At 46.9% G+C, this 13,151-nt stretch overlaps 1 protein-coding gene across 3 annotated transcripts in view; it reads left to right on the forward strand.

Moving 5' to 3' along the window:
• Window positions 1-2,009: 2,009 nt before the first annotated feature.
• The window catches only part of LOC142559771 (adenosine deaminase-like), a 100,760-nt gene continuing 89,618 nt past the window's right edge, over window positions 2,010-13,151 (forward strand). Inside the window, exon 1 of one of the 3 annotated variants that reach the window (XM_075671410.1) lies at window positions 2,010-2,262. In XM_075671410.1, the coding sequence (XP_075527525.1) occupies window positions 2,176-2,262 (87 nt within the window). In that variant the 5' untranslated portion in view covers window positions 2,010-2,175. The remainder of the gene's footprint in view (window positions 2,263-13,151) is intronic. The other 2 variants (XM_075671409.1, XM_075671411.1) reach the window with 2 other exon arrangements.

Below are 13,151 nucleotides of genomic sequence, written 5' to 3' on the forward strand. Positions count from 1 at the left end.
AGTTTCTTCATACTGTTCCGTTCATACTGACGGTCCGGAGATACGTTAGATGGATTATGCGGCTTTAGGTGCCAAAGCCGCAATCTGGAGGTAATTTGCTGACTGTTTGATTGACTGACTGATTGATTGATCGATCAATTGGTTGAGTGATTAGGTGCAACGTTCAAAAGCAATGCAGGGATTACGAGGGATGCCGTAGTGGAAGTTCAGGATTACCACCGTGCACCCAAAAGGTGGTTTACGAGAGCATTTGATTCCGTCACCTCGGTTTACGGCCGCCGAGACCGGGAGTTGAGCCCGCGACCTCCTCCTGCACAGCAGCGCAAACGGCGAGACGATTTTTGTGGGACAGTTCGGAGTGACGTCCGTGAATCTTCGCTGACTGTCAGCTGTGTCCAATTTGCACATTGTCAGTGTTATATGCCATTTAACAGAGGAAGCTGTTAATGCTGCTCTCTCCTGTGGCGTTAGTCTTTGTTATCACCATCATAATTTATTTCAAAGTTACCACCATCATGTTCCCCTGCGCAGACCGTCAGCAACTTGCACGTCTTAAACATTGCAGCGAAGGTGTCCTGCTTTATTATCTGATTGCCGCCATCGCGGCATTGCTACTAAAATCGCGGCGATGACTGCAAGCTATTCTTGAAAACTGTGCTGTTACCGACGTATGAGTGACGAACGCAGAGTCGCCAACAGACTCCCTGCCTGTCGTCTTACATCGTCCAGCCTATAAAGAATGCCACCGTACTAACTTGGCCAGCTGTCGATACTTTTGGTGTCAGCCATTCGCACATCCTATACGCGGAATTTAATGAATCTGCTGATGGGGTGATTTAGAAGGTTGTCTGGAGCTGCGTACTATAATGTCTCAAATGGGCGAGCGTCCCGCACCAGTCGACGCTTTGCTGTTACTCTGCGCTTGCGTCGTAAATCACGTGCGTTGACTAAAAAACACGTGAAGTGAACATACCCTAAAACAATTGGGTTATTGTAAAGTGGTGGTGTGTGTGTGTTACACACACACACACACACACACACACACACACACACACACACGCACGCACGAAATAATTACACATAGTACGAAGCGGCGACTTCCCTGTGCAGCATCGGATATTACGAGTGGCATGCGGCTCGCGAAGCATTGGCACGCAGAAATGAAATATTCCACAACTTTTACATGTCAGCAAATAGCCGCGGTGAAATGCGACATCCTGCAGTGTACCAGCGCGTTTTCATTGAAAGCGAACGAGTGCATTCCGATCGAAGGCAAGCGCTGCCGCTGACACGCTCGTAAAGACTAAGCTAGTCGCTCCGTATTAAACGTACGAACCAGGCGCATATACCTCCGGCTGTTACATAAATATATGTCGTCTATCAAGGCAAAAGCTCGCACTTCCGCCTACTGAAAACTTCACGAACATCAACAGCCCGCACTCCGGCTGGCCTGACCCTCCATGTGGACGCGATACATGGTCAACATGGCGTCCTCCCTCCCCAAGACAGTCGCAGAAATGGCTACGAGACAGACCAGCTCGAAACAATAATCTAATTTCTCCCTTCTGTATAGAATAAACTCGCGGCAGGTAGACGAGGAACGGCTCCCGATGACACGGGAAGGAACTCTTCCAACAGCGACAAAACAATATTTAATCGGCCGAAGAACACAAAGCTAGCTTATCGAAATATTCATCGTATCCATGACCGCAGAATAACATCACAGAACACCCATAACGAAGCCATGTATATAGGGAATCCCTGGTCGTGGTGTTAGACGTGCTAGCGCCACTGCGGACCCAACGGTGCTGGCAAGCCCCGGCCCCGTCACCACGTCCCTGTGACCAGGGGGCGCGCTGCGTACGGCTATTGGCCCGGCCGCTTGGCTGCTTCGAGTGCCGTGCGCACATGCGTACTCTAATTGGTTGAATTGCGTCACTAGGCACGGGTGATTCCCCAGCAGACGATATACATTTAGGATAAATAGGGATAAACGCGCAGTCCGTGGAGCACCATTGATGCGGAAGGCTGTGTGCTCGGGCGCATCGACATTTTCGCGCTTCCCGTCAAGCTGATTTTTGGCGGGAAGAGAGCGAGAAATGGCGACCTCCGTCTACTGGGCTCGACGTTTGTTTTCGGTAACGCGTGAGTGGCTCTACCTGTGTTCTTCGGCGGATGGCGCATTGGTGTGTCGCAGTTTCCTGCGCTTCTTCTGGACAATGCGAAAGCCCAGTAGTGGACAGCTGGAGAGCGGATGAAATGGTGAGTCTGCCGGCGAAAAACCGTTGCTCTGTTGGCGGTCGCCGTTCGTGCGCGCGTTTGTCGCTCGGGAATTACTTCTAGTGTGGTTATCTTGTGTGGCGGTGACATCGATAGGGGGCAAACAAAAGAAAAGCGTGGTCTTCTAACGAATTGCACGGAGTGCTCGGCCGCTAGCTCTCCGGTGCTCAAACAAGAAGACAGAATTTAAATGAGTTGACTTCTTTGAATTTTTTCGGCTTTGTTGCGAAAGGAGGGTGTGTGGAGAGAGCTGGCAACGTAAGCTTTAGAGCTATAGCTTGCTCGTCGAGAGGCAGCCACTTTTTGTGTGTCCTCTTTTGCTTGTATTTATTTATTTATTTATTTATTTATTTATTTATTTATTTATTGAACAGCATGCTCGTTAGTTTGGTATGGCAGGTGCTATAACAATTCGTCTTTCAGCCTGGTCACAGGCAAGCACAACAGTATTACAAAGTTTCAGTAGTGGCGTTCCTTTCTTTTTTCTTTTTTACTTCGTATAGGTGATAGAAGTACGTTGCCTGTTGGAGGTGTAAACGCTGGTTTCGGATTTTTACAAGGAGCTCCGCTTTTCCTTAAATGGGCTTATCGCTAGCAAGTGAAACCAAGTAAAACCTGCAGAAAACTAGTGCAATGTCGCGTTTCGCTAATAGCGTACTACTTGAATAAACATGTACCGTAGTTTATTTTGCAGTATTTGTTTCTCAGTATTTAACTTTCAAGCACATACGTCATAATCTGTCAATGTATCGGCATACCTGCCAACTTTTAAGAATGTATCGTTACATTCGCGATGTTTACAGCTTGTTTACGATTGTAGTAGCTACATCAATAATTCTATTCTTTATTCGCGTCCAGTGTAGGGCAAACCAGATTGAAACAATAGAAATGTAGTTGCCGACTGATTTTCCAGCTGCATGCATGAATATTCTATTTATAAATTGTGAATGCTATCGTTTCCATGTGGCGCGGATAATTCCAGCTAAGAATTTAGAGCCAGTAGAGTGCCTGTTTGCAGCATTCCTACTGGACATTCTATGAATTATTTAAATTAACAATCAACTTCTTGAGTAATAAAAATAATTGTGATTATTTCCCCCAAATTTTTGTCTTTTCCATTGAGTGTAGTACTTTTAGTACCTTTTAAGGTTGTCAGGTCTGTGCTCGCGGTAAGCAGACTTTAGTTGTGGATAAACTATACGGCAAACGTTTGGTTATCAAATAGCCTGCCTGTCCATAGATCGTAACTGAAAACAAAGCTCATAACGCGAAATCAGCGAAAATAGAGAGAAAATTTAGCCAGTAGCGCTTTATTCGTGGTTGGAGATGCACATAAGCGCAGATTCTGGTGCTAGTGTTGCATGAATATTACTGGCTTTCAACGTTCCTCTGTGCCAGGTCCTCTGAAGTGCCGTGTGAATTATTTTTCCTATACTTAAGCACGCTGGCAACGAACAATTGCGTGAAAGGTCTGTGTTCATTTTCAGTGACGCAAGTTAACGCGTTTAATTTACCCGAGAACTTGAAGCTTCACCGATGCCTCTGTGGAAAGCTATTTCGGTGGTACAAACTTGCGTTGAAAAGGTCTACTGCTTGGGCTGTGGTTCTGAAGATTTTCTGACATCGCGGACCACTTCACGCGCTTACACGAGTTGTTCGATGACCCCCTATCATATTCACGTGTTCACGTGTTTTAAAATGTGTCACGAAATCGTGTTGGGAGCTTGTGGCTTCGCTTGGAATGGTGCGGGTTGTGTTTGCCATTTGACGTTAAGTGCTGACGCCGTACGGCTACGCTGACGAGGCGCCAGATTCTGTATCAGTCGAGTTACAGTTCGTGAAATTTAGTAGAGTTCCAGATGTATCTGTTACCCTTGTTGGCACATGAATGACATTTTCATAACCGTACGAGAGAAACATATCAATAAGCTTTTGCTTATTGAAATCAGAGTATAGGACATCTATGTTAAAATCCTCGGTGACAACAACCGACGAAATATGTTCTACACAACATTCTAGCATTGCCTCAAGAAAAAACAAAAAATATTCCCGAAGAAGGTCGATATACCACTACACATAATGTACTGTCGCATTTTTATAACTGTTTCATAATGAGGACTAATTTGGCAAGTTAGAAATGGCACTGCAGCTCAAGTGTTTCTTCATATAGAGTATGATGCCTCCACCTCACATACTATTACGAAAGATAGAAGTATGTTTGTATCCTGTGAATTCAGTAACATCTGTTTCATTCATAAACCAGGTTTCCGAGAAAGCGATCAAGTCAAATTGATGTTTAATCGATTGCAGAAACACATACATCGTTTCGTTTTTATTTCGTAAGCTTTGTGCATTTAAGTGGCACACAGAAAATTTCTTATCACGATGTGTCTTGCAATAGAGGAAAGAATCAGTCACGATAGCCTCCTTCGGAAATGTAGTTTGCTATGGGATAACGGCAGCAGGTAAGCAACTCTTCTGAGTTCCGGAATGCCTATCGTAATTGTTTCTAGGTCGTCGATAGAAACAATCCTGATAATCCGGCTGCGAGGTTTGCGACGGACAAACAGCTTTCAGTTTTTGACCCAAGCAAACTCGTATTCCTTTTCTTTTGCCTTTGACTTCATTCTCCATAGCAATATGTGACGCATTCCGACTATTCGCATCGTAGATGAGTTCTGCCAGAATATATATATATATTTTTCAGAATAAGCGAGTAAGCTCGGCATTAAACCTGTGCATATGTCAGCACATATATAATTTTTGAAGCACAGACACGCACATGTGCACCTTTCCGTGGAAAAGTACATGATGTGCAACGGCTTATTTTATTGTCTCATAGTTGGGTGTAGTCAGGGTCCTTCTGTAGGCGTGCGCTAAATCAGAGGGCCGGGGGGCACACAGCTTCCAGAAGACATCTGTTGCCATCACGTGGCGAGAGCGGCGTCCGGGGAAAACGTGACTTAAACGTGACAGTGCACGTGTCTGTCTGGGCGGCTACTTCAGGTACACGATTTCGCAGCCACGTTTTGACGTAAACAAATATAGAAGGGTCATCAGCCACGGTGTTGAACACAATGCACTTTTGCCACAGCTTATGTTGTTACATCGTACAGAGCAGCACACCTTTCAATAAAGGACAAGCACAAAACAATCATCCGAACCACATAATTCATAGCGCTGTCAAGAGGCTAATGTGCCGACGCCCTGGGAAGGCATTGTGCACATTCGACGCGGTGCAAAGGTCCAGACGAACTTTTCGCGTTTCCTCTGCCACATGCATGCTCCTTCCGTGTACATACATACTCTGAACCACTGCCCGACGCGGCGTGCAAGACGGCCACAGCGGTAAAGGACGAGGCAAAGAAAGCTTCGCTTTACGTCTGTCCTGCTATGCCGAACATGTATCCTGGGGCCGTGAACAGGGGGGAACATACCGAATGCACGTACAGGATCTTTGGCCACTCACCAACGACGATATGAACTGTTCGACTCGGTCCTTCCATGTCGTTTGGGCCCCTGCAGAAGCGGTTGCTTAAGTCTTGCATGTTGCCCACGTCTGCATGATAAGCCACGAACATCGCCAAGTTTGACAGCTGTTGGGCCTGTCAAATGGGTAAGGCAGAAATCGGTCGGGTCCCAGTCAACGAAAAGTCTATACGCTGCGGCGGGAACGGCTCTGCAGGGAAGCCGAAACTTCCTTTGCCATAGTTTCATACAATAATTACTAGAGGCGCTAGTGTCTACGGGAGCTGCAGTGGGAGCGGTTCAGCCTGTTACGGTTTACGTGTAACCTCCCGGGCAAAAAGGATGCTCAAAGACCATGCCTAATCAAAACGGAGAATGGATTCCTAATTTGCTATGGTTGTCTCGAGTGGTTGCTGGTCTGGCAGGCGCCCCGCAGTGATGACAGGCCCCTTTATGTGTGCAACCAAGGGGAGTACCCTTTCCACGAACTGTCCAACTCTAGAAGAGAACGCTTTCCGCAAACCAAACAGGACCTGCGGGTTGCTGCCAGAGGAGTCAAGGCTCGTCCCAATTCACCTGGGAGAAGGGATCCGCCGCCTATCCCCGACCAGACTCAGTGCATGTCACGTGACGTTGACGTGAGCAAGATCCCGCCTACAATTTTAGTGGGCCTTCTTAAGGGGCTCCGCAATGTAGTACTTTCAATTCATTAATTCTCTTCTTATCCTTCACCAACCATTGAATAAACAGTGCAAGTTCCGCACTATATATATATATATAATCGTATCGTCCCTACCTGGCCGCCATGGTCTACCGGTCGCCTGCAGCCCACCGACAACGCCACGCTACCCAATTGTAACGCCGGTCGAGCTTCGAGAAAAAATGGAAGACACTTTGTCGAGACTAAAGTGTGAAACGGCGGAAGCCTGACATCATTGCCAATGACGATTTGTTGCGTCGGAAACCACGGAGGCACACAACTCGTACTGTTATGTGAATGTGCTTGTTTATTACATGCCTGCAACGTCGTTCTGGACGAAGTGTCTGTTAAAGTAGTTTGTGGCCGCCTGGAACTGTTCAGCGCTGTTTGTGGATCAGGAGGAGACGCGTCTTCCATGGCGGTGTCGGGGTGTAGTTGGCCATCCTCATCATCCACTTCGCTCGATTGATTTATACTTGCTCGGCTTGCCGCGGCAAGATGGCGGTCACGGTGCTTCCGAGCTTCATTTGCCTTGGTACCCGGAGATGCAGCGAGTCGCTTCAAACGCATTGTCTCTCTTGAGTTGGCCCGTCGCGTCCCTGGACTCTGTGGTGTCGGACGCGCCTTATACGACGTATACGCTCAGCCTCTCTTGAGCGCCGCTCGCGTTCAGCGGCTGCCGCGCGTCGCGTGTTGGGAGACACTGGTTTGGCGAGACCAGGCATCATTCCCACACGATACCGCAAAGTGCCGCCGCCGCCACACCACACCCAAGCAGACGGTCGCCACGCGCGCCTCGCGACAGTGACGTCAGGCCACACAGCGCCCAATCGGGACGCAACGCGACCAGAGAAAGAGACGGATGTCCAGACAATCGGGATGGACGCTAAGCTCGCTCACATGCTGGAAGCGAAAAGATCCATACCGCAGAGATGCGTACCCAGGGACTCAATAGAAGACTTGGTAAAAAGATCGCACTACTGAACAAGGACATTGAGCACCACTGTGTGGTACTCTCCGACCAACAATGGGACGAAGTAGGCGCAAGGGCCGATGGCAGCATGACATCGGGAAAAACCTGGAACCTGCTCAAACACCTTCTTAACAAAGGTCAAACCAGGAGCTCCCAGACCAAGGCGGCTGACAAGATAGCAAAACGCGAACTCAAAAACTCCAGCGAGCAGGAATTTATGGCAATACTTGCCGAGAGGTACATGTCATTGTACATGTAATTGTTTTGGTTTACCAAAATTTGTTGCTGACAATATTTTATACATGAAGAAGCACGACTGCCTGCCTGCCTGCTCTCCCCTGCCGATTTCGCATTCTAACAGTTAAAAAAACGTATTTAAACATTTTTAAATATACTTTTAGGCGATTGCAATTTGTATTTATTAGTGAAACGAGGTCATTTTTCGATAAGCATTGGTCCCGCTTACGAAAACCTCAGCTTATGTTTCTACAAGCTGAGCTAAATTCACTAAACGTTAATGTACGCAAGATCATTTGCCCAGATAAGCCCTTGCCTAATATAAAGATTGAATTTGATATTTCCATCGAATGCAAAACTCTTCCCCACTTCATATTTAAAGGACATGCTACAAGATAATTTAACGCAATTGGAAATAGATCACGTGATCGCGACTGATGCGTCAATGAGAGAAGAAAGCGTGTGTGGGTATTTCCTCCGAGTCACTATCCTGGTCATATGTCTTACGCCTTCCGGATTTCACAGCCATATTTCTGGCTGAACTTTCCGCCATTAGCGCTTCGAAAACTTCCTTCAAATTATTCAGCAGTGGCTATAGTGACTGATACTGTCAATATGCACATCACTTCATTTTCAGACACTGCAGTAGCCAGTACATTTAAATCAACACCTACGAACTTGAGTCTGGTGCGGTTGGTATTGTTGCGTTTGGAGGCGATCCCACCGCTAGCAACCTAGTTTGTTGCGTTTGGAGGCGGTCCCACCGCTAGCAACCAGTTTGTTGCGTACTCCAGGGTAGCGTACCGTACTGCTGCCGAGAAGTAGCGGCGCCTGCCTATCGAAGCTCGACCGACATTTCTTATTGGGTAGCGTGGCGTTGTCGGCGGGCTGCAGGCATCTGGTAGACCATGGCGACCGAGCAAGGGCGAGACGATTTGCTGACGGATTGCCTAGAGAGCATTAAAGAGAAAGAGGAAAAAGAAGAGCGTAAGCGACAAGAGGAGAAAGAAGAGCGTAAGCGCCTAGAGGAAGAAGAAGAACGTAAGTAAAAGCACGAGAAAGCGGTAGCGGCATTGAAAAAAACAGATACAATACTTCATGCTTTTCTTATTTTCTTTCAACTACTTTTGAATAAACCGTGCAAGTTTCGCACTAGCAAATCGTCTCGCCCTTGCTCGGTCGCCATGGTCTACCGGATGCCTGCAGCCCGCCGACAACGCCACGCTACCCAATAAGTAATATCGGTCGAGCTTCGTTAGGCAGGCGCCGCTACTTCTCGGCAGCAGTACGGTACGCTACCCTGGAGTACGCAACAGTATGGGTTCCCGGCCATAGCGGTACATACTCAAATAGCAGACACACTTGCTCGGATATCTCTCGATGGACCAGTTATGTCCGTTATGCCTATACTTCGTCTTATGTGACTGCGGCTAGGTTTAGAAAATTTTCTTTTCCAAGATTCTACAAAACTGAAAATTCAAACGTCAGAATTTAATCATTTGTCTTTTTCGTACGACAATAAATGGTGTCCTACAGGTAAATTAGAAACCTCCATAACAAAATATTACGCTACCGCATCCCGCCATTAAATTTTTGCTTATACAGGACCGGTCAGGCACCGTACTCCCTATGTCCTGCTTGCTAGGAACCCGTGAACATTGTTCACCATCTTCTAGCATGCCGTCGATTTAGAAATCAGAGGAAGAAATTAGAATTTTCATTATCAGAATTGGGTATTTCTTTACCCACTCAAAATATCCTCTCCTTCGGGAATTCTTCATAGGGCTTTAGCCACAGGAACATTTGCGTGGCCACTTGCGAGGCCATTACCAACTATCTCTGTGACACAAGACAGCTACCATCTTAATTATCGAAATCAATATGTGGATAGCTCATTACATCTCTGATAGCGTGTTGGAAATTATTGTAATGCCACCAAAAGGCCCCACAATATTTGCTCTTTGTATAATTACAAATATTTTTATTTCTGTATCTACCAGGTAAATTTCCTAATTATCATAAGCGCTGTACTTGACCGCGATTTACTTTCTTCGTTTAGGCTTTTCTCTCTCCCCCTCCTTTAACCGCCGGCTTCTTCCCCCGTAGCGGGTAAGCGCCACGAGTGAGGAGCAAGCAAGCAAGCAAGCAAGCGAAGAACGTTACGAACACGGTGAGAGTTTCTAATTGTGCGCTCTCGCAGCACGCGCTCCGCGGAGCTCGCTTTGCGAAAGGACGGCGCGTTCGGGAGGACCTCTCGCTGTCGCTGCGACGCGTGGGCAGCGCGACGGCGCCGCCGAAGGCAAGTCTTGGGTTGCGCGCGTGACTCGTTTTGAGAAATCATTGCTCGGTTGCTCTTATCGTCCTCCAGACTCGAATCCGTTGTTTGTTAGCGACCTGCGATAGAGCGTAACTCACGCCGTTCAGACTTGTCCGGCTGAAAGCATTTATCTCTTCGGTGGCTTTCCTTCTGTCAAGTGGACGCAGTTTCCGTCGACCTTTCTTCTGAACGAAAAAACCAGTCAAAAACACAAAGGAGAAGAGGTTCACACCACAACGACTGGACTATCAACTGAGGTTTATTAGAATCGGTGTAGTCCCAGCAAGGCCAGCAGAGCATGCGCAACTGCATCATCGCTAATCACATAGTGTGAAAAGACAAGAAACGCTTCTATCGTGACCGACTTAGAAATTCAAATTCTTTTTCAAGTAAGCGCACCGAGGTTGTACTAACGCAGTCATCACCTAATAAACTGATGTAGTACGCTTCCAAGATTTCCCGCTCTTCTTTGCCCTTACCAGGAATCGTCTCCTCTCCTCTTGTCCTCTCCTACTCTCCTCTTGTCCTTTGTGTTTTTGACTGGTTTTTTCGTTCAAGTATGTACCAACTGGCCCAGATTTCAACCCTTCTGCAAAGCCTTTCTTCTGACTTGGGTGCATTAACATTAGGTGCCAATCTGCCACAGGTCTTCAGCCGGCCCACTCGTGATTCTGATATACTGGACTTAGTTTCAACAACTGCCCCAAGAACTGTTCAAAATATAACATATTTAGGTAGTTTCAATGACCATAGATAAATGAAAGTAAACCTTAAAGTCCCGTCCCGTTTTGCTGGCGCCAGAGCAAAAATAATTCGAGATTATAACAAAGGAAATTACAATGACACTAATGCTGTACTTGAAACATTTCTTGGCAGTGTAATAGTTACCCCTTTCCTTAACCGACCGGTTAGATATAACTGGGCTTTCTTCAACAAGTTAATGTCACTTGTTAGTGAACACGTTCCGTTAATTAAAATAGCACATGATAAACGTAACCCGTGGTTCGCGAAGTCATTTAGCAGACTGAGAAATGGGCAGAAGCGATTGCACGCACCCGCAAAACGCGCGTGCACTCCAACATCTTGGAAAAAAACGCTTCTTGAGGAGCTTCTGTGTTGCACAGTACAAGCTGCCCGAGACGAGCATTCTTCTCACTATTTTCCATCACTGCTCCCAGCACAGACATTTTGGGAATCAACGTGTCCGGACTGACACGACAGCAACATCTTGCATGATGACAGCCACATTCCTATTCCAGACCGACTGTCCTAACGTGCTCAATACATTATTTTCATCAATATACCATAGAAGACCATGTGCTTGAGGTTAACTGATCTTGACTGCCCCATTTTGCGCCCATCGACATCACTGTCGACGGCATCGCATCCATTATAAATAATCTGAAAGTGTCCTCATCAGCAGGTGTTGATGAGAGTAACTCAGAGATTCCAACAAACACGATATTAGTCTCGAGCAAAGCATGATATCGTACATTCCGGCAATCGCTATCGACAGGAAAGCTTCCCCACGACTGGAAAATCGTGAAGGGCGTTCTCGTCCTTAAAAGCGGCGATAGAAATTCGCTCCTGATATACAAACCATTTCCATAACTTCCATCTGCTGTCAGAGGCTACATCATATCATCGCCTCCCATATTTACGACCATTTAAAGCACGACAACTTTTTTCTTCGGAACCAAAGTGTGGTTAGGAAGGGTTTATCGTGCCAAACTCAACTATTTGGCTTCACAACTGAATTACATTTTAACCTTGACAAAAAACCTGCAAATTTACTGCATTCTAGATTTTTCAAAAGCCTTCGATCGCGTAGCTTACTGCCGACTAATTTCTAAACATCGTTCGCTATCTTGGGTCCGGAACTTTCTTGCCAATCGGCAGCAGTGCACCGTTAATGTTTCCTCCCCCCTTATGTTTCCTCTGGTGTGCCGTAGGGCAGTGTCCTCGGTCCACCACATTTAACGGCGGAGCTGTTTAAAGTGACACTAAAGGCAAGTATTCAGTCAAGCTAAATTGATAGATTATGGTTCGAGAATATATAAGGCGTCAATATTATCGCGAACAGAGCCTTAGTGATCGAGAAATTGAGTTAAATGCAGGACATGAGTAGACTGCCGGCACATTCAAGTACTTGGTCGATGACTAAAGCAGTCCTCTTTTAAGTTCCGTTACTAGTACTCAGCCACTCGTTGCAAAAAAACGTCCTTGTGTTGTTTTCTAAGACGAAATAAAATGCCACTTGTACGTACAGTTCTATTTCATCATCATCAGCCTGGTTACGCCCACTGCAGGGCAAAGGCCTCTCCCATTTGTTCATAGGAGGTTGTGGGTCAAGTACTGCACCAGGGTGGCCAATCCTGCTCTGGTGAGGGAGTGCGTTACCGGTTCTGGTCACCGGGATTAGGCCACACTCCAGGCCTGTTTTGTGCAATTTTATCAACACGCGGATTTTTTTTTTTTAAATCCGGTGGAAAATTGCCGGCACCGGGATTCGAACCACGGACCTCTTGCACGCGAGGCGGGTGTTCTACCTCTACGCCACCGCTGCACCGCAGTAGTTCTATTTCTATTCTATTTCTATTCTATTTCATCCTTAGAAAAATAACTCATTGAAATTACCCTTGACAACGACGCGGGCGGTCAAAGGTTTCGTTTTCACTCGACTATGCACCGCTCGCGTTTTCGCGTTTCAGTAGTTTCGTTATCGCGCAGTGCTTAGCTAGTTTTGCTGGCTCGCGAAACTCGCACAAATTGCAAGTAGCAGAGAGTTCAACTTCCATGTGATGTCGCGGGACGCCCGAACGGTCTGCGCTACTTGACCAAAAAGCAGCTGCAGCGGCGAATCCACCGTTCTGTCTTGGCTCGGTACCGCCGTCTGTCGGGCGCCGTTTTACTCACAGACGGCAGCAAAGGGTGGTGATGGCGTATGCAACGTCACCACTCCCGCGGTTGGGTGGCGGGAGATTTGAACTTATAAAGGGTATTCGGACCCTTCAGATGCAATTTTCTAGTAAGCTAAGTCTTTTCTTGGCACGAAACAAGCGTTGTGAGGTTTCTGAAACGGTATTTAAACAGCCCACGTCGATTTCGTATTTGCCTTTAGTGTCCCTTTAAGCTTTTAGTTCCGCCGTGGAACTTTACCAAGACTCAGCCCAGTT

This window comes from Dermacentor variabilis, chromosome 10, assembly GCF_050947875.1.
Source record: "Dermacentor variabilis isolate Ectoservices chromosome 10, ASM5094787v1, whole genome shotgun sequence".
NCBI lineage: Eukaryota > Metazoa > Arthropoda > Arachnida > Ixodida > Ixodidae > Dermacentor > Dermacentor variabilis.